At 42.2% G+C, this 19,197-nt stretch overlaps 1 protein-coding gene across 1 annotated transcript in view; it reads right to left on the bottom strand.

Moving 5' to 3' along the window:
* Positions 1-3,791: 3,791 nt before the first annotated feature.
* Positions 3,792-19,197, bottom strand: part of MED25 (mediator complex subunit 25) — a 49,140-nt gene continuing 33,734 nt past the window's right edge. Inside the window, exons 16-22 of the mRNA XM_085045395.1 lie at positions 18,828-19,016; positions 14,908-14,988; positions 13,587-13,646; positions 12,286-12,486; positions 7,227-7,407; positions 4,620-4,723; positions 3,792-4,454 (exon numbers count right to left, since the gene is read on the bottom strand). Of these exons, the coding sequence (XP_084901521.1) occupies positions 4,446-4,454; positions 4,620-4,723; positions 7,227-7,407; positions 12,286-12,486; positions 13,587-13,646; positions 14,908-14,988; positions 18,828-19,016 (825 nt within the window). The 3' untranslated portion in view covers positions 3,792-4,445. The remainder of the gene's footprint in view (positions 4,455-4,619; positions 4,724-7,226; positions 7,408-12,285; positions 12,487-13,586; positions 13,647-14,907; positions 14,989-18,827; positions 19,017-19,197) is intronic.

Genomic DNA, 19,197 nt, shown 5'->3' with positions numbered 1-19,197 from the left:
AAGTGACCTCATAGTGACCTCACTGTGACCCCAGAGTGACCCTATAGTGATCCCAGAGTGACCTCATAGTGACCTAACTCCCCGTAGTGACCCCAAAGTGACCAAATAGTGACCTCATAGCGACCCAAAAATGACCTCATAGTGACCCCACAGTGACCCAATAGTGACCCCAAAAGTGACCTCATTGTGACCCTTATAGTGACCTCACAGTGACCCTAAAATGACCTTACAGTGACCCCATAGTGACCTCTTTGTGACCCAGAGTGACCAAATAGTGACCTCATTGTGATCCCACAGTGACCTCATAGTGACCCCATAGTGACCTCATTGTGACCTCACAGTGACCTCACTGTGACCCCACTGTGACCCCAAAAGTGACCCCATAGTGACCCCTTTGTGAACATATACTGACCTCATAGTGACCCCATTGTGACCCCATAGTGACCCCAAAATGACCTATTTGTGACCCCACAGTGACCTCATTGTGACCCCATAGTGACCCCAGAGTGACCCTATAGTGACCCCATAGTGACCTCATACCACTTAGTGCCCTCATTGTGACCCCAAAAGTGACTCCATAGTGACCAAATAGTGACCCTAAAATGACCTTATTGTGACCCCATTGTGACCCAATAGTGACCCCAAAAGTGACCTCATTGTGACCCTCACAATGACCAAATAGTGACCTCATAGTGACCCTAAAATGACCTTATTGTGACCCCATTGTGACCCAATAGTGACCCTAAAATGACCCCAGAGTGACCTCAAAGTGACCTCACAGTGACCCAAAAATGACCCAAAGTGACATCAGTGACCTCATAGTGACCCCAAAATGACCTATTTGTGACCCCACAGTGACCTCATTGTGACCTCATAGTGACCTCATTGTGACCCCACAGTGACCACGTAGTGACTTCATTGTGACCTCTTTGTGACCACATAGTGACCCCAAAAGTGACTCCATAGTGACCAAATAGTGACCTCTTAGTGACCTTACTGTGACCCCATAGTGACCTCATTGTGACCCTGCAGTGACCTCATAGTGACCTCACTGTGACCCCAAAGTGACCCCAAAAGTGACCCCATAGTGACCTCTTAGTGACCTCACTGTGACTGCAGAGTGACCTCATAATGACCCCATAGTGACCCCATAGTGACCTTACTGTGACCCCATAGTGACCTCAAAGTGACCCCAAAAGTGACCTCATAGTGACCCTATAGCGATCCCAGAGTGACCCTATAGTGGCCCCAGAGTGACCACACTGTGACCTCACTTTGACCCCAAAAGTGACCCCATAGTGACCCAATAGTGACCCCTTTTTGTGAACTTACAGTGACCCCAGAGTGACCCCAAAGGGACCTCATAGAGACCTCAGTGACACCACAGTGACCCCAAAATGACCTATTTGTGACCCCCACAGTGACCTCACTGCGACCCCAGAGTGACCCCAGAGTGACCCTATAGTGAACCCATAGTGACCTCATAGTGACCCCAAAAGTGACTCCATAGTGACCTCATAGTGACCCCATAGTCACCTCAGATCACCCTATAGTGACCAAATAGTGACCTCATAGTGACCAAAAAATGACCTCATTGTGATCCCACAGTGACCTCATAGTGACCCTAAAAGTGACCTCATAGTGACCTCACTGTGACCCCATAGTGACCTCAGTGACCAAAAAATGACCCCATTGTGACCCCAAAAGTGACCTCATTGTGACCCTTATAGTGACCAAATAGTGACCTCATAGTGACTTCATAGTGACCCTAAAATGACCTTATTGTGACCCCAGAGTGACCCAATGTGACCCTAAAATGACCCCATAGTGACCTCATTGTGACCCCATAGTGACCTCAAAGTGACCTCACAGTGACCCAAAAATGACCCAAAGTGACATCAGTGACCTCATAGTGACCCCAAAATGACCTATTTGTGACCCCACAGTGACCTCATTGTGACCTCATAGTGACCCCAGAGTGACTTCATTGTGACCTCTTTGTGACCACATACTGACCCCAAAAGTGACTCCATAGTGACCAAATAGTGACCTCTTAGTGACCTTACTGTGACCCCATAGTGACATCATTGTGACCCTGTAGTGACCTCATTGTGACCTCACTGTGACCCTAAAATGAACTTATGGTGACCCCATAGTGACCCAATAGTGACCCCTTTGTGAACTTACTGTGACCTCATAGTGACCTCACTGTGACCTCACTGTGACCTCACTGTGACCTCACTGTGACCCCATAGTGACCTTACTGTGACCCCAAAAGTGACCCCATAATGACCCCATAGTGACCTTACTGTGACCCTGTAGTGACCTCATAGTGACCCCAAAAGTGACCTCATAGTGACCCTATAGTGACCCCAGAGTGACCACACTGTGACCTCACTTTGACCCCAAAAGTGACCCCATAGTGACCTCATACCACTTAGTGACCTCTTTGTGACCCTAAAAGTGACCCCATAGTGACCCCAATGTGACCCTAAAATGACCTCATTGTGACCTCATTGTGACCCCAAAAGTGACCTCACTGTGACCCTAAAATGACCTCACAGTGACCTCACAGTGACCCTAGAGTGACCCCAAAGTGACCACAATTCCCAAAAAAATTCCCCAAATCCCCAAAATCCCCCAAAATCCCCCAAAAATTCCCCAAAATTCCCCAAAATTCCCCAAAATCCCCCAAAAATTCCCAAAAACTCCCCAAATTCCCCAAAATCCCCAAAAAATTCCCCAAAATTCCCCAAAAATTCCCCAAAATCCCCCAAAAATTCCCCAAAATTCCCCAAAATTCCCCAAAATTCCCCAAAAATTCCCCAAAATCCCCAAAATTCCCCAAAATTTCTCCCAAAATTCCCCCCAAATCCCCAAAATTCCCCAAATTTCCCCAAAATCCCCCAAAAATTCCCCAAAATTCCCCAAAATCCCCCAAAAATTCCCCAAAATCCCCCAAAAATTCCCAAAAATTCCCCAAAATTCCCCAAAACTCCCAGTTTTCACCACCTGGCTGAAGTGCAAAAATTTCATTTTTTTATTCAGCAAAACCAAAAAAAAAAGGGGAAAAGAATTTGGGGGATTTTGGGGATATTTTGGGGTCTCTGTGGCCATTTTGGGGTTTTTTGGGGATATTTTGGGATCTCTGTGGCAATTTTGGGGTTTTTTTGGGATATTTTGGGATCTCTGTGGCAATTTTGGGGGTTTTTGGGATTTTTTTGGGGTCTTCTGGGGGGATTTTGGGGTTTTTTTGGGGGATATTTTGGGGTTTTTTGGGGATATTTTGGGATCCCTGTGGATATTTTGGGTTTTTCTGGGGGATTTTGGGGTTTTTTTCGGATATTTTGGGGATTTTGGAGGATATTTTGGGATCCCTGTGGATATTTTGGGTTTTTCTGGGGGAATTTGGGGTTTTTTTGGGATATTTTGGGTTTTTTTGGGGATATTTTGGGTATTTTTAGGGGATATTTTGGGGATTTTGGAGGATATTTTGGGATCCCTGTGGATATTTTGGGTTTTTCTGGGGGATTTTGGGGTTTTTTTGGGATATTTTGGGGTTTTTTGTGATATTTTGGGTTTTTCTGGAGGATTTTGGGTTTTTCTGGGGGAATTTGGGGTTTTTTTGGGGATATTTTGGCATCTCTGGGCGAATTTTGGGGTTTTTTTTGGGATATTTTGGGATCCCAAGGATTCTCCCCAAATTTTGGGATTCTCCCACCCAACTTTTTCCCCACAAACCCAAATTTTGGGGTTCCAGTCATGTTTTCAGGTATTTTGGGGTTTTTGGGGTATTTCGAATATTCCATTTTTCACCGTTTTTTGCTCATATTTTGGGCTATAATTTTGGGATTTTTTTGGGGTTTTTTTGGGATTTTTGGGGATTTTGGGTTGCTCTAGATGAGATCCATCAGGATCTCCTCCTCCATCCCCCTGGGGCTCTGCAGACCCTGATTTGGGTTGGTTTTGGGATATTTCGGATATTCCGTTTTTCGCCATTTTTAGGGCATATTTTGGGCTATAATTTTGGGATTTTTTGGGGGATTTTTTTGGGGTTTTTTTTGGGATTTTGGGGTTTTTCGGGGTGCCCTAGATGAGATCCATCAGGATGTCCTCCTCCATCCCCCTGGGGCTCTGCAGACCCTGATTTGGGGTTTTTTCTGTATTTCAGACACTCCGTTTCTCACTGTTTTTAGGGCATATTTTGGGTTATATTTTTGGGATTTTTTTGGGGTTTTTTTTGGGATTTTGGGTTTTTCGGGATGCTCTAGATGAGGTCCATCAGGATGTCCTCCTCCATCCCCCTGGGGCTCTGCAGACCCTGATTTGGGGTTTTTTCTGTATTTCGGATTTTCCATTTTCCGCCGTTTTTTGCTCATATTTCAGGCTATATTTTTGGGATTTTTTTGGGGTTTTTTTTGGGATTTTGGGGAATTCAGGGTGCCCTAGATGAGATCCATCAGGATCTCCTCATCCCCCTGGGGCTCTGCAGACCCTGATTTGGGGTTTTTTCTGTATTTCGGATTTTCCATTTTCCGCCATTTTTTGCTCATATTTCAGGCTATATTTTGGGGATTTTTTTGGGGTTTTTTTTGGGATTTCGGGCTGCCCTAGATGAGGTCCATCAGGATGTCCTCCTCCATCACGCTGGGGGTCTGCACAGGCTGCAATCCCCCCGGGGCAGGCACAGGACCCCTCGGCCCAGGCGGGAGCAGCATTTGCCCTAAAAAGGGAAAAACAGGAAGGTCAGGGAGACCCCAAAAACCACCCGGGGGTCCTAAAAGTGATTTTTGGGGTCCTAAAAGGGATTTTTGGGGTCCCAGGGATGGTTTTTTGGGGTCCCAGGGTGGGGTTTGGGGGTCCTAAAGGGGATTTTGGGGTCCCAGGGTGGATTTGGGGGTCCTAGAGGGGGTTTTGGAGTCCTAAAAGTGATTTTGGGGTCCCAGGGTTTTTTTTTGGGGGTCTCAGGAGTGATTTTTGGGGTCCCAGGGATGTTTTTTGGGGTCCTGAGGGGGATTTTGGGGAAGCCAAGGGTGATTCTGTGGGATCCCAGGGGTGGATTTGGGGTCCTAAAGGGGATTTTGGGGTCCTAAAAGTGATTTTTGGGGTCCCAGGGATGTTTTTGGGGGTCCTGAGTGGGATTTTGGGGTCCCAGGGATGATTTTTGGGGTCTCAGGGATGTTTTTTGGGGTCCTAAAGGGGATTTTGGGGTCCCAAAGGTGATTTTGGGGTCCTAGAGGGAATTTTGGGGTCCTAAAAGTGATTTTGGGGTCCCAGGGATGTTTTTGGGGTCCTGAGGGGGATTTTGGGGTCCCAGGGGTGGATTTGGGGGTCCCAGGGGTGATTTTGGGGTCCCAGGGATGTTTTTTGAGGTCCTGAGGGGATTTTTGGGATCCCAGGGGGGGTTTGGGGGTCCTAAAGGTGATTTTGGGGTCCCAGGGATGTTTTTTTGGGGTCCCAAAGGTGGATTTGGGGTCCTAAAGGGGATTTTGGGGTCCTAAAAGTGATTTTATGGGTCCTAAAGGTGGTTTTGGGGTTCCCAGGGCTATTTTGGGCTATTTTTGGGGCATTTTTTAGGGTATTTTTTTGGTGTTTCTGGGCTATTTTTGGGTCATTTTTTGGGGTTTTTTGGGGTGACTCACCGGCCAGAGGAGCTCCCCGGGGTGTCCCCAGCTGTCCCAGCCAGGGGGGAATTTGGGCTATTTTGGGCTATTTTTGGGGCAATTTTTTGGGTATATTTTTGGCTATTTTGGGGCTATTTTTTGCACTATTTTTGGGGTATTTCAGGGCTATTTTTGGTGTTCCCAGGGCTACTTTTGGGGTCATTTTTGGGGGTATTTTCAGGCTATTTTTGGGGTATTTTTTGGGGTTCCCAAGGCTATTTTTGGGGCATTTTCTCGGGTATATTTCAGGCTATTTTCAGGCTATTTTTGGGTCATTTTTTGGGGTTTTTTGGGGTGACTCACCAGCCAGAGGAGTTCCCCGGGGTGTCCCCAGCTGTCCCGACCAGGGGGGAATTTGGGCTATTTTGGGCTATTTTTGGGGCATTTTTGGGCTATTTTCAGTGTTCCCAAGGCTACCTTTGGGCTATTTTTTGACCATTTTTTGGGGTATTTCAGGGCTATTTTTGGTGTTTTCAGGGCTACTTTTGGGGTCATTTTTGGGGGTATTTTCAGGCTATTTTTGGGGTATTTTTTGGTGTTCCCAGGGCTATTTTTAGGCAATTTTCTCGGGTATTTTTGTGGGTGTTTCTGGGCTATTTTTGGGTAATTTTTTGGGGTTTTTCTGGGGTGACTCACCGGCCAGAGGAGCTCCCCGGGGTGTCCCCAGCTGTCCCAGCCAGGGGGGAATTTTGGGTTCCCAGGGCTGTTTTGGGGCATTTTTGGGCTATTTTTGGGACATTTTTTGGGTATTTTTATTGTATTTTTTGGGGTTCCCAGGGCTATTTTTGGGCTATATTTTGCACTATTTTTGGGGTATTTTCAGGCTATTTTTGGGCTATTTTTTGGTGTTCCCAGGGCTATTTTTGGGGCTATTTTTGGTGTTCCCAAGGCTATTTTTGGGGCTATTTTTGGGGCTATTTTTGGGGCTATTTTTGGGCTATTTCAGGCTATTTTTGGGGCATTTTTTCAGGTATTTTTCTGGGTGTTTCTGGGCTATTTTTGGGTCATTTTTTGGGGTTTTTTGGGGTGACTCACCCGCCAGAGGAGCTCCCCGGGGTGTCCCCAGCTGTCCCAGCCAGGGGGGAATTTGGGCTATTTTGGGCTATTTTTGGGGCAATTTTTGGGTCATTTTTGGGTATTTTGGGGGTATTTTCAGGGCATTTCTGGGGCTATTTTGGGCTACTTTTGGGATATTTTTGGTGTTCCCAGGGTTGGTTTTGGATCATTTTTTGGACTATTTCAGAGCTATTTTTGGGGTTCCCAGGGGCTATTTTTGGGGTATTTTCAGGGCATTTCTGGGGCTATTTTTGGGATATTTTTGGTGTTCCCAAGGCTACCTTTGGGCTATTTTTTGACTATTTTTTGGGGTATTTCAGGGCTATTTTTGGTGTTCCCAAGGCTACTTTTGGGGTCATTTTTTGAGGTATTTCAGGCTATTTTTGGGCTATTTTTGGGGCTCCCAGGGCTATTTTTGGACCATTTTTGGGCTATTTTTGGGCTATTTTTCTAGGTGTTTCTGGGCTATTTCCAGACTATTTTTTGGGGTTTTTTGGGGTGACTCACCGGCCAGAGGAGCTCCCCGGGGTGTCCCCAGCTGTCCCGGCCAGGGGGGTTGCCCAGCCCCGGGGGGGGGAGGGTGGAGCAGCGGCAAGCCCTGGTGGGGGAGGGGCAGCGGCTGGGCGCCCCCTGGCGGAGGCTGCAGGTGGTGCAGAGGCTGGGCTGGGGGAGGAACTGCGCCCTGCGGCTGGGGGGGGGAAAAAAGGGGGTCAGGGGGGGAGGAAACCCACCCCAAACATCCCCAAAATTAGCCTGAAATTATCCCCAAAAATTCCCGAAAATCCGAAAAAAATTGTAAAAAAATTGACCGAAAAATTCCCAAAAAATTCCTCAAAATGTCCCCCAAAATCCCCTGAAAATTCAAAAAAATTCGCCCAAAAATTCCCCCCAAATTCCTCAAAATGTCCCCCAATATCCCCCGAAAATTCAAAAAAATTCGCCCAAAAATTCCCCGAAAATTCGTCAAAAATCGCACGAAAATTCCCCCCAAATTCCCAAAAATCCTAAAAATTCCCCAAAAATCCCCGAAATTCCACCAAAAATCCCACAAAAATCCACAAAAATGATCAAAAAATTCCCAAAATTCGTCAAAAATCGCACAAAAATTCCCAAAATCCCAAATTCCCAAAAAATCCCATAAAATTCCCCCGAAATTCTGCCAACAATCGCCAAAAAAATTTCCAAAAAAATTCCACAAAAATACCCCCCAAATCCCATAAAGTTCCCCAAAATACCCAAAAAATTCCCCAAAAATCCCGCAAAAATTGCACAAAAATCCCCCCGAAATTCCGCCAAAAATCCCAAAAAATTCCCATAAAATTCCACAAAAATCCCCCCAAAAAACCCCAAAAATTCCCCAAAATTCCACAAAAATTAACTGAAAATTCCCCCAAAATCCCTCAAAAATCCCACAAAAATCCCTCCGAAATTCTGCCAAAAATCGCCCAAAAAATCCCATAAAATTCCACAAAATCCCCCAAAAATTCACTGAAAATCCCACAAAATTCCCAAAATTGATGAAAATTCCTCAAAATTCCCAAAAAATTCCCCCAAAATTCCCCAAAATCCCCCAAATTCCACAAAATTCCCAAAAAATCCACAAAAAATCTCACAAAAATTATCAAAAAATTCACCAAAAATTCCCCCAAAATTCGTCAAAATCGCACGAAAATTCCCCAAAATCCCAAAAAATCCATAAAAATTCCCGAAATTCTGTCAACAATCCCAAAAATTCCCCAAAATCCCCCAAGAATTCACAAAAAATCCCACAAAAATTATCAAAAAATTCACCAAAAATTCCCCCAAATTGCCAAAATTGCACAAAATTCCCCCAAAATCCCCCGAATTACTCAAAATCCCAAAAAAATTACGTGAAAATCCCCAAAAATCCCCAAAATATCCCCAAAAATTCCCAAAAATCCAAAAAAAATCCCCATAAAATCCCCAAAAAATCCCCCCAAAATCCCCAAAAATCCCACAAAAATAAAAATTCCATAAAATTCCCCAAATAAAATTCCCATAAAATTCCACAAAAATCCCCCAAAAATCCCCAAAATTCCCCAAAATTCCCCAAATTCCTCCCAAAATCCCCAAATTCCCCCAAAAAAATCCCCAAAAAAATTCCCATAAAATTCCACAAAAATCCCCTGAAAATTCACCAAAAATCCCCAAAAATTTTGAGTCATTTTTAGGTTCATTTCAGAGTAATTTTTGGGGTATTTTTGTGATATTTTCTGGGGTTTTGGGGGATAATTTTGGGGTATTTTTGGGCTTTTTTTGGGGTAATTTTTGGGTCCATTTTTGGATTATTTTTTGGTTATTTTTGGATTATTTTTGGTACATATTTAGGGTATTTTCAGAATATTTTCTGGGGTGTTTTGGGGTATTTTTGGGATATTTTTTGGGATATTTTTGGGGTTTTTCAGGTATTTTTGACTCACCTGTTGCTGACTCAGCAGGAGGCTCTGGAGCTGCGGATTGGCTCCAGGATTTTGGGGTCAATTTTGGGGTATTTTTGGGACAATTTTGGGTTATTTTTGGAGTAATTTTGGGTTATTTTCAAGGGTTTTTTTGACCATTTTTGAGGTCATTTTTTGGAGTATTTTCAGGGTTTTTTCAGGAGTTTTTTGGGCCATTTTTGGGGGGTTTTTTTGGTATTTTTGGTGTCATTTTCAGGTATTTTTGAGGTTTTTTTGGGTTATTTCAGGGATCATTTTTGGTGTATTTTCAGGGTTTTTTGGGGAGTTTTCAGGCCATTTTCAGGCTCATTTTGGGGTCATTTTTAGGATATTTTCAGGTATTTTTTAGGATTTTAACTCACCAGTTGCTGACTCAGCAGGAGCTCCTCAGCTGCGGATTGGCTCCAGGATTTTGGGGTTATTTTTGGGACATTTTTGGGTTATTTTTGGAGTAATTTTGGGTTATTTTCAAGAGTTTTTTTGGTCATTTTTGAGGTTATTTTGGGTTATTTTTTGGGTATATTTGGGGTCATTTTTGGGTCCATTTTTGGTTTACTTTTGGGTTATTATTAGGGTATTTTCAGCATATTTTCTAGAGTGCTTTGGGGTATTTTCAGGCTCATTTTTGGGGTATTTTTGGGATATTTTTGGGATATTTTTGGGATAATTTTGGGATAATTTTGGGATAATTTTGGGGTAATTTTGGGATATTTTTTGGGTTTTTTTGGGATTTTAACTCACCGGTTGCTGACTCAGCAGGAGGCTGCGGAGCTGCGGATTGGCTCCAGGATTTTGGGGTCATTTTTGGGGTATTTTTGGGATAATTTTGGGGTCCATTTTTGGTGTACTTTTGGATTATTTTTGGGTCATTTTTGGTGTATTTTTGGGTTATTTTTGGTGTATTTTTGGGTTATTTTTGGGTTATTTTTGGATTATTTTTGGTGTATTTTCGGTGTATTTTCAGGATATTTTCTGGGATATTTTTGGGATAATTTTGGGATAGTTTTGGGGTTTTTCAGGTATTTTTAACTCACCGGTTGCTGACTCAGCAGGAGCTCCTGAGCTGCAGACTGGCTCCAGGATTTTGGGGTCATTTTTGGGGTATTTTTGGGATAATTTTGGGGTCCATTTTTGGTGTACTTTTGGGTCATTTTTGGGTCATTTTTGGTGTAATTTTGGATTGTTTTTGGTGTATTTTTGGTGTATTTTTGGGTTATTTTTGGGTCTATTTTTGGTGTATTTTTGGGTTATTTTTGGATTATTTTGGTGTATTTTTGAGTTATTTTTTGATTATTTTGGTGTATTTTTGGGTTATTTTTGGTGTATTTTTGGTGTATTTTTAGGATATTTTCTGGGATATTTTTGGGGTATTTTTGGGATATTTTTTGGGGTTTTTTTAGGATTTGAACTCACCGGTTGCTGACTCAGCAGGAGGCTGCGGAGCTGCGGATTGGCTCCAGGATTTTGGGGTCATTTTTGGGACATTTTTGGGATAATTTTGGGGTCCATTTTTGGTGTACTTTTGGGTCATTTTTGGTGTATTTTTGGGTTATTTTTGGGTTATTTTTGGGTTATTTTTGGGTTATTTTTGGTGTATTTTTGGTGTATTTTCAGGATATTTTCTGGGATATTTTTGGGATAATTTTGGGATAATTTTGGGATAATTTTGGGATAATTTTGGGATATTTTTGGGATATTTTTGGGATATTTTTGGGATATTTTTGGGATAATTTTGGGATATTTTTGGGATAATTTTGGGATACTTTTGGGATAGTTTTGGGGTATTTTCAGGTATTTTTTACTCACCGGTTGCTGACTCAGCAGGAGGCTGCGGAGCTGCGGATTGGCTCCAGGATTTTGGGGTCATTTTTGGGGTATTTTTGGATTATTTTTGGTGTATTTTTGGGTTATTTTTGGGTTATTTTTGGATTATTTTTCGTGTATTTTTGGTGTATTTTTAGGATATTTTCTGGGGTGCTTTGGGGTATTTTCAGGCCCATTTTTGGGTTATTTTTGGGATAATTTTGGGGTTTTTCAGGTATTTTTAACTCACCGGTTGCTGACTCAGCAGGAGGCTGCGGAGCTGCGGATTGGCTCCAGGATTTTGGGGTCATTTTTGGGACATTTTTGGGATAATTTTGGGGTCCATTTTTGGTGTACTTTTGGGTCATTTTTGGGTCATTTTTGGTGTATTTTTGGGTTATTTTTGGTGTATTTTTGGGTTATTTTTGGATTATTTTTGGTGTATTTTTGGTGTATTTTGGGGTCATTTTTGGTGTATTTTTGAGTTATTTTTGGATTATTTTTGGTGTATTTTTGGTGTATTTTCAGGATATTTTCTGGGATATTTTTGGGATATTTTTGGGATAATTTTGGGATATTTTTGGGATATTTTTGGGATAATTTTGGGATACTTTTGGGATAATTTTGGGTTTTTTTCAGGTATTTTTGACTCACCGGTTGCTGACTCAGCAGGAGGCTGCGGAGCTGCGGATTGGCTCCAGGATTTTGGGGTAATTTTGGGTTATTTTTGGGGTAATTTTTGGATCCATTTTTGGTGTACTTTTGGGTTATTTCTAGATTATTTTTGGTATATATTTAGGGTATTTTCAGGATATTTTCTGGGGTGTTTTGAGGGTATTTTTGGGATATTTTTTGGGGTATTTTTTGGGTTTTTTTGGGATTTTAACTCACCGGTTGCTGACTCAGCAGGAGCTCCTGAGCTGCGGATTGGCTCCAGGATTTTGGGGTCATTTTTGGGACATTTTTGGGATAATTTTGGGGTCCATTTTTGGTGTACTTTTGGGTCATTTTTGGGTCATTTTTGGTGTATTTTTGGGTTATTTTTGGTGTATTTTTGGGTTATTTTTGGATTATTTTTGGTGTATTTTTGGTGTATTTTGGGGTCATTTTTGGTGTATTTTTGAGTTATTTTTGGATTATTTTTGGTGTATTTTTGGTGTATTTTCAGGATATTTTCTGGGATATTTTTGGGATATTTTTGGGATATTTTTGGGATAATTTTGGGATATTTTTGGGATATTTTTGGGATAATTTTGGGATATTTTTGGGATAATTTTTGAATTTTTCAGGTATTTTTAACTCACCGGTTGCTGACTCAGCAGGAGGCTGCGGAGCTGCGGATTGGCTCCAGGATTTTGGGGTCTCAGCAGAGCTCCCCCCGCGGCCTGGGGGGGCTGGGGGGGTCCCGGCTGGGGGGCTGGGGGGTTTGGGGGGGGCTGGGGGGGCTGGGGGGCCGCGGGGGGGGCAGAGGGGGGTTGGGGCTGCTGCTGAGCGCGGAGCTGCAGCTGGGGAGGAAAGGGTTAAACGGGGCGTGAGAAGGGCGGAAAAACAACCCGAAATGCGCCCTAAAACCTCCCAAAATTTGCCCTAAAACCACCCAAAATCCGCCCTAAAACCACCCAAAATTCACCCTAAAACCACCCAAAATTCGCCCTAAAAATAGCCCAAATTCAGCCCAAAATCCACCCTAAAATAGCCCAAAAACCACCCTAAAACCACCCAAAATCCACCCTAAAAATAGCCCAAATTCACCCAAAAATAGCCCAAAATCCACCCTAAAATAGCTCAAATTCAGCCCAAATCAAGCCCAAAATCCACCCTAAAATAGCTCAAATCCACCCTAAAAATAGCCCAAATTCAGCCCAAAATCCACCCCAAAAACAGCCCAAATTCAGCCCAAAAACTACCCTAAAAATAGTCCAAAATCCACCCTAAATTCACCCTAAAAATAGCCCAAATTCATCCCAAAATCCACCCTAAAAATAGCCCAAATTCACCCCAAAAAAATCCCAAAAATCCCCCAAATCCTCCAAAATTCCTGAAAATTCCCTCAAAATTCTGCAAAATTTCCAAAAAAAATCCCAAAGATTCCTCAAAATTCCCCCAAATTCCCCAAAAAATCCCAAAATTCCCCCAAATTCCCCAAAATTCTCCCAAATTCCCCCAAATTCCTCCAAATTCCCCAAAATTCCCCAAAAAAAATCCCAAAAATTCCCCAAAATCCTCCCAAATTCCCCAAAAAATCCCAAAATTCCCAAAAATTCTCACCAAATTTCCCAAAGATCTCCCAAAATTCCCCCCAAATTGCCAAAAAATTCCCCAAAGTTCCCTCAAAAAAGCCCAAAAATCCCCCAAAATCCTACAAAATTCCCTCAAAATTCCCCAAAATTTCCCCAAAATCCCCAAAAAATCCCCCAAATTTCCCCAAGATCTCCCAAAATTGCCCCAAATTCCCCCAAAATTCCCCCAAAAAATCCCAAAAATTCCCCAAAATCGTCCAAAATTCCTGAAAATTCCCTGAAAATTCCCCAGAATTCCCCCAAAATTCCCCCAAATTCCCCCAAAATTTCCCAAAATTCCCAAAAATTCCCCCAAAATTCCTCACCAGGCTCTGCTGTCGCTGCTGCTCCTCCATGATGCCAACCTGGGTCAGTCCTGGGCTCACCTGGGGGGAAATTTGGGGCAAAATTTGGGGTCAGGGAGCCCCAAAATCCCATCAAATAAACCCAAAACCCACAGAAAAACATGCAAATCCCATAAACCGAAAGAAATCCCAAAAAAAAAAAACCCAAAATCCCATAAAAAACACCCAAAACCCCACCAAAAAATCCCCAAGTCCCACCAAATAAAACCCCAAATCCCATTAAAAAAACCCCAAAATCCCATTAAAAAATCCCCAAATCCCATTAAAAAAACCCCAAAATCCCATTAAAAAATCCCCAAATCCCATAAAAAACCCCAAAATCCCAATAAAACCACAAATCACACCAAAAAATCCCTAAAATCCCATTTAAAAAATCCCCAAATCTCACAAAAACCACCACAAATCCCATAAAAGAACCCCAAAATCCCACCAAAAAACCCCAAATCCCATAAAAACTACCCCAAAATTCCAGAAACTAACCCCAAAATCCCAGAAAAAAACCCCAAATCCCACAAAAACCCCCAAATCCCATAAAAATCCCATTAAAAACCCCAAATCCCACCAAAAAACCCACAAAAACCACTTTAAAGCCCATTAAAAAACCCCAAAATCCCAGAAAAAAACCCCAAAATCCCCTAAAAAAACCAAAATCCCACAAAATAAACCCAAATCCCAACAAAGAAAACCCCAAAATCCCGTTAAAAAAATCTCCAAATCCCACAAAAAAACCCAAATCCCACCAAAACCCCAAATCCCATAAAAATCCCATTAAAAAGCCAAAATCCCCTAAAAATCCCATTAAAAAACTCAAATCCCATTTTAAAAAAAGCCACAAAAACCACTTTAAGTCCCATAAAAACCACCCTAAAATCCCATTAAAAACCCTAAAATCCCACAAAAAACCCCAAAACCCATAAAAATCCCATAAAAAACCCCAAATCCCATTCAAAAAAAAACCCAAATCCCACCAAAAAAACCCACAAAAACCACCTTAAATCCCATAAAAACCACATTAAATCCCATAAAAACCACCCAAAATCCCACAAAAAACACCCCAAAATCCCACAAAAAACCCAAATCCCACAAAAATCCCATAAAAAACCCCAAATCCCATTTCAAGAAAACCCAAATCTCACCAAAAAAACCACCTTAAATCCCACAAAAAACACCCCAAAATCCCACAAAAACACCCCAAAATCCCACAAAAAACCCTGAAATCCCACAAAAAACCCCAAATCCCATAAAAATCCCATAAAAATCCCAAAAAAAACCCCAAAATTACCTGCTGCTGAACCCCTGCAGTGCCCTGGAGGTTCTGTTTGGGGAGAAACTGAGGAGCTCCAGGGACAGCAGCTGAGCTGAGCTGGGGAGAGAAAAACCCCAAAAATTACCCCAAAAACATCCCAAAAACATCCTAAAAACATCCCAAAATGATCGCAAAAAAATTGCCAAAAAAATTCCCCAAAAAATCCCAAAAATAGCCAAAAAAACCTCAAAAATACCCCAAAAAACCCCTAAAACCAGCTCAAAAATAACCTCAAAACATCCCAAAAATTACCCCAAAATATCCCCAAAAACATCCTAAAAAATCCCAAAAATAATCCCAAAATCACCCCAAAAACAGCCAAAATAACCCCAAAAATAGCCCAAAAAAGCTCAAAAATACCCCAAAAATGACCCCAAAAACCAGCAGCTGAGCTGAGCTGGGAGAGAGAAAAAAACCCCAAAAATTACCCCAAAACCATCCCAAAAACATCCTAAAAACATCCCCAAAAAATCCCAAAATAAATGCAAAAAAATCCCAAAAATGGCATAGAAATAACCCCAAAAATAGCCAAAAAAACCTCAAAAATACCCCAAAAAACCCCTAAAACCAGCTCAAAAATAACCTCAAAACATCCCAAAAATTACCCCAAAATATCCCCAAAAACATCCTAAAAACATCCCAAAAATAATCCTAAAATAATTGCAAAAAAATCCCCAAAAAATTCCCAAAAATAGCCAAAAAAAAGCTCAAAAATACCCCAAAAATAACCCCAAAAACCAGCGGCGGAGCTGAGCTGGGAGAGAGAAAAACCCCAAAAATGACCCCAAAATAACCCCAAAAACATCCTAAAAACATCCCAAAATAATCACAAAAAAAACGCAAAAAAATCCCAAAAAAAACCCAAAACCGGCATAGAAATAACCCCAAAAATAGCCAAAAAAGCTCAAAAATACCCCAAAAATAACCCAAAAACCAGCAGCTGAGCTGAGCTGGGAGAGAGAAAAACCCCAAAAATTACCCCAAAAAAACCCTAAAAACATCCCAAAAATTACCCCAAAAATAGCCAAAAAATGACCCAAAAATTACCCCAAAAACACCCAAAAATTACCCCAAAAAAATCCCAAAACCAGCGTAAAAATAACCCCAAAAATAGCCAGAAATACCCCAAAAATGACCCCAAAAACCAGCGGCTGAACTGAGCTGGAAGAGAGAAAAACCCCAAAAATTACCCCAAAATAACCCCAAAAACATCCTAAAAACATCCCAAAAAAATCCCAAAATAAACGCAAAAAAATCCCAAAAAAACCCCAAAAACGGCATAGAAATAACCCCAAAAATAGCCAAAAAAACCTCAAAAATACCCCAAAAAATCCTAAAACCAGCTCAAAAATAACCTCAAAACATCCTAAAAATTACCCCAAAATATCCCCAAAAACATCCTAAAAATTACCCCAAAATAATCCCAAAATCACCCCAAAAAAATCCCAAAAACAGCATAAAAATAACCCCAAAAATACCCCAAAATACCCCAAAAATAACCCCAAAAACCAGCAGCTGAGCTGGGGAGAGAAAAACCCCAAAAATTACCCTAAAATAACCCTAAAAACATCCTAAAATAATCCCAAAATGACCCCAAAAAAATTCCCCCAAAAAATCCCAAAATACCTCAAAATAACCCCAAAACAGCCCTAAAACCATCCCAAAAAAGGGGGTTTTTTTTGGGATGGTTTTTGGGGTTATTTGGGGTTTTTTGGGGTGGTTTATGGGTGATTTTGGGGTTATTTGGGATGGTTTTGGGGGTTTTTTCGGGTGGTTTTGGGGTTATTTGGGTTTTTTTCGGGGGGTTTTGGGGTTATTTGGGGTTTTTGGGTGGTTTTAGGGTGCTTTTGGGGTGGTTTTGGGATGATTTTAGGGTGATTTTGGGGTGGTTTTGGGATGGTTTTTGGGATGGTTTTAGGGCTGCTTTGGGGTTATTTTGAGGTATTTTGGGATTTTTTGGGAGGATTTTTTTGGGGTCATTTTGGGATTATTTTTGGGATGTTTTTAGGGTTATTTTAGGGTAATTTTGGGGGTTTTTCTCTCTCCCAGCTCAGCTCAGCTGCTGGTTTTGGGGGTCATTTTTGGGATTATTTTGGGGTATTTTTGGGACTATTTTTGAGCTCTCTTTTGGGGTAATTTTAGGGTATTTTTGGGGTTTGTTTTAGGGTGTCTTTGAGGTATTTCGGGGCAGTTTTTGGGATATTTTTTGGGATATTTTAGGATATTTTTTGGGACTCTCACCCCTCTCTGCTGGTCCATCTTGTGCTGCTGCACCTGTCTGTGGTTGGTGATCACCTGGGGCTCTATGGGGTTTCTATGGGGTTTCTATGGGGTTTATAGGATCTCTGTGGGGTTTATAGGATTTCCCTGATTTCGGGGCAGTTTTTGGGTTTATTTAGGATTATTTTAGGATATTTTTTGGGACTCTCACCCCTCTCTGCTGGTCCATCTTGTGCTGCTGCACCTGTTTGTGGTTGGTGATCACCTGGGGCTCTATGGGGTTTCTATGGGGTTTATAGGATCTCTATGGGATCTCTATGGGGTTTTTAGGATCTATAGGATTTTGGGGCAGTTTTTTTGGTTTTGGGTTTGGTTTTGTTGGGGTTTTTGGTTTTTGGGTTTTTGGTTTTTTGGTTTTTTGGGGTTTTTGTGGTTTTGTGTGTGTGTTGTGGTTGGTGTTGGGGTTGTGGGGTTTTTGGGGTTTTTGGTTTTGGTTTTGGTTTTGGTTTTGTTTGGGGGTTTTTAGGATTATTTTAGGATATTTTTTGGGACTCTCACCCCTCTCTGCTGGTCCATCTTGTGCTGCTGCACCTGTCTGTGGTTGGTGATGACCTGGGGCTCTATGGGATCTCTATAGGGTTTATAGGATCTCTATGGGGTTTCTATGGGATCGCTATGATTTCAGGGTGTTTTTAGGATAATTTTTAGGATTTTTTTGGGGTTTTTTTTAGGACTCTCACCCCTCTCTGCTGGTCCATCTTGTGCTGCTGCACCTGCTTGTGGTTGGTGATCACCTGGGGCTCTATGGGGTTTCTATGGGGTTTATAGGATCTCTATGAGGTTTATAGGGTTTATAGGATTTCCCTGATTTCGGGGCAGTTTTTGGGGTTATTTAGGATTATTTAGGATATTTTTTGGGACTCTCACCCCTCTCTGCTGGTCCATCTTGTGCTGCTGCACCTGTCTGTGGTTGGTGATCACCTGGGGCTCTATGGGGTTTCTATGGGGTTTCTATAGGATCTCTATAGGTTTATAGGATTTATAGGATTTCCCTGATTTCGGGGCAGTTTTTAGGATTATTTTAGGATATTTTTTAGGACTCTCACCCCTCTCTGCTGGTCCATCTTGTGCTGCTGCACCTGCTTGTGGTTGCTGATCACCTGGGGCTCTATGGGGTTTCTATAGGGTTTATAGGATCTCTATGGGGTTTCTATGGGATCGCTATGATTTCAGGGTGTTTTTAGGATATTTTTTAGGATTTTTTTGGGGTTTTTTTTAGGACTCTCACCCCTCTCTGCTGGTCCATCTTGTGCTGCTGCACCTGTTTGTGGTTGGTGATCACCTGGGGCTCTATGGGGTTTCTATAGGATCTCTATAGGTTTATAGGGTCTATAGGATATCTATGATTCCAGGGCAGTTTTTAGGATGTTTTAGGGATATTTTAGGATTATTTTAGGATAATTTTAGGACTCTCACCCCTCTCTGCTGGTCCATCTTGTGCTGCTGCACCTGCTTGTGGTTGGTGATCACCTGGGGCTCGATGGGATCTCTATGGGATCTCTATAGGGTTTATAGGATCTCTGTGGGGTTTCTATAGGTTCTATGGGTTCTATATGATTTCTGGGCAGTTTTTGGGGTTATTTAGGATATTTTTTGGGATATTTCAGGACTCTCACCCCTCTCTGCTGGTCCATCTTGTGCTGCTGCACCTGTTTGTGGTTGGTGATGACCTGGCGGATCCCGTTGACGAAGCCACTCTGGTCATATGGGATCAACCCCATAAAGATCTTCTTCTTGGACGAGTAGAGAAGCATCAGAACCCGAACCTCGCACGGGGCCGTGTGGGGGAAATGGACACAGCCCGCCTGGGACACGGGAAAACACGGGAAAACACGGGAAAAACATGTTAGGGACATGGGGGAAATATGGGGGAAATATGGGAAATTACAAGGATTTGGGATTTGGAGATTTGGGGATTTAGGGTTTGGGGTTTTGGGGATTTGGAGTTTTGGGGATTTGGGGTTTAGAGATTTGGGGGTTTGGGGT

Source organism: Lichenostomus cassidix, unplaced genomic scaffold (assembly GCF_008360975.1).
Source record: "Lichenostomus cassidix isolate B80296 unplaced genomic scaffold, HeHo_3.0 HiC_scaffold_38, whole genome shotgun sequence".
In the NCBI taxonomy this organism is placed as follows: Eukaryota; Metazoa; Chordata; class Aves; order Passeriformes; family Meliphagidae; genus Lichenostomus; species Lichenostomus cassidix.
Note: the sequence above shows the minus strand (reverse complement) of the source record. Positions and strands in the feature narration are given on the sequence as shown.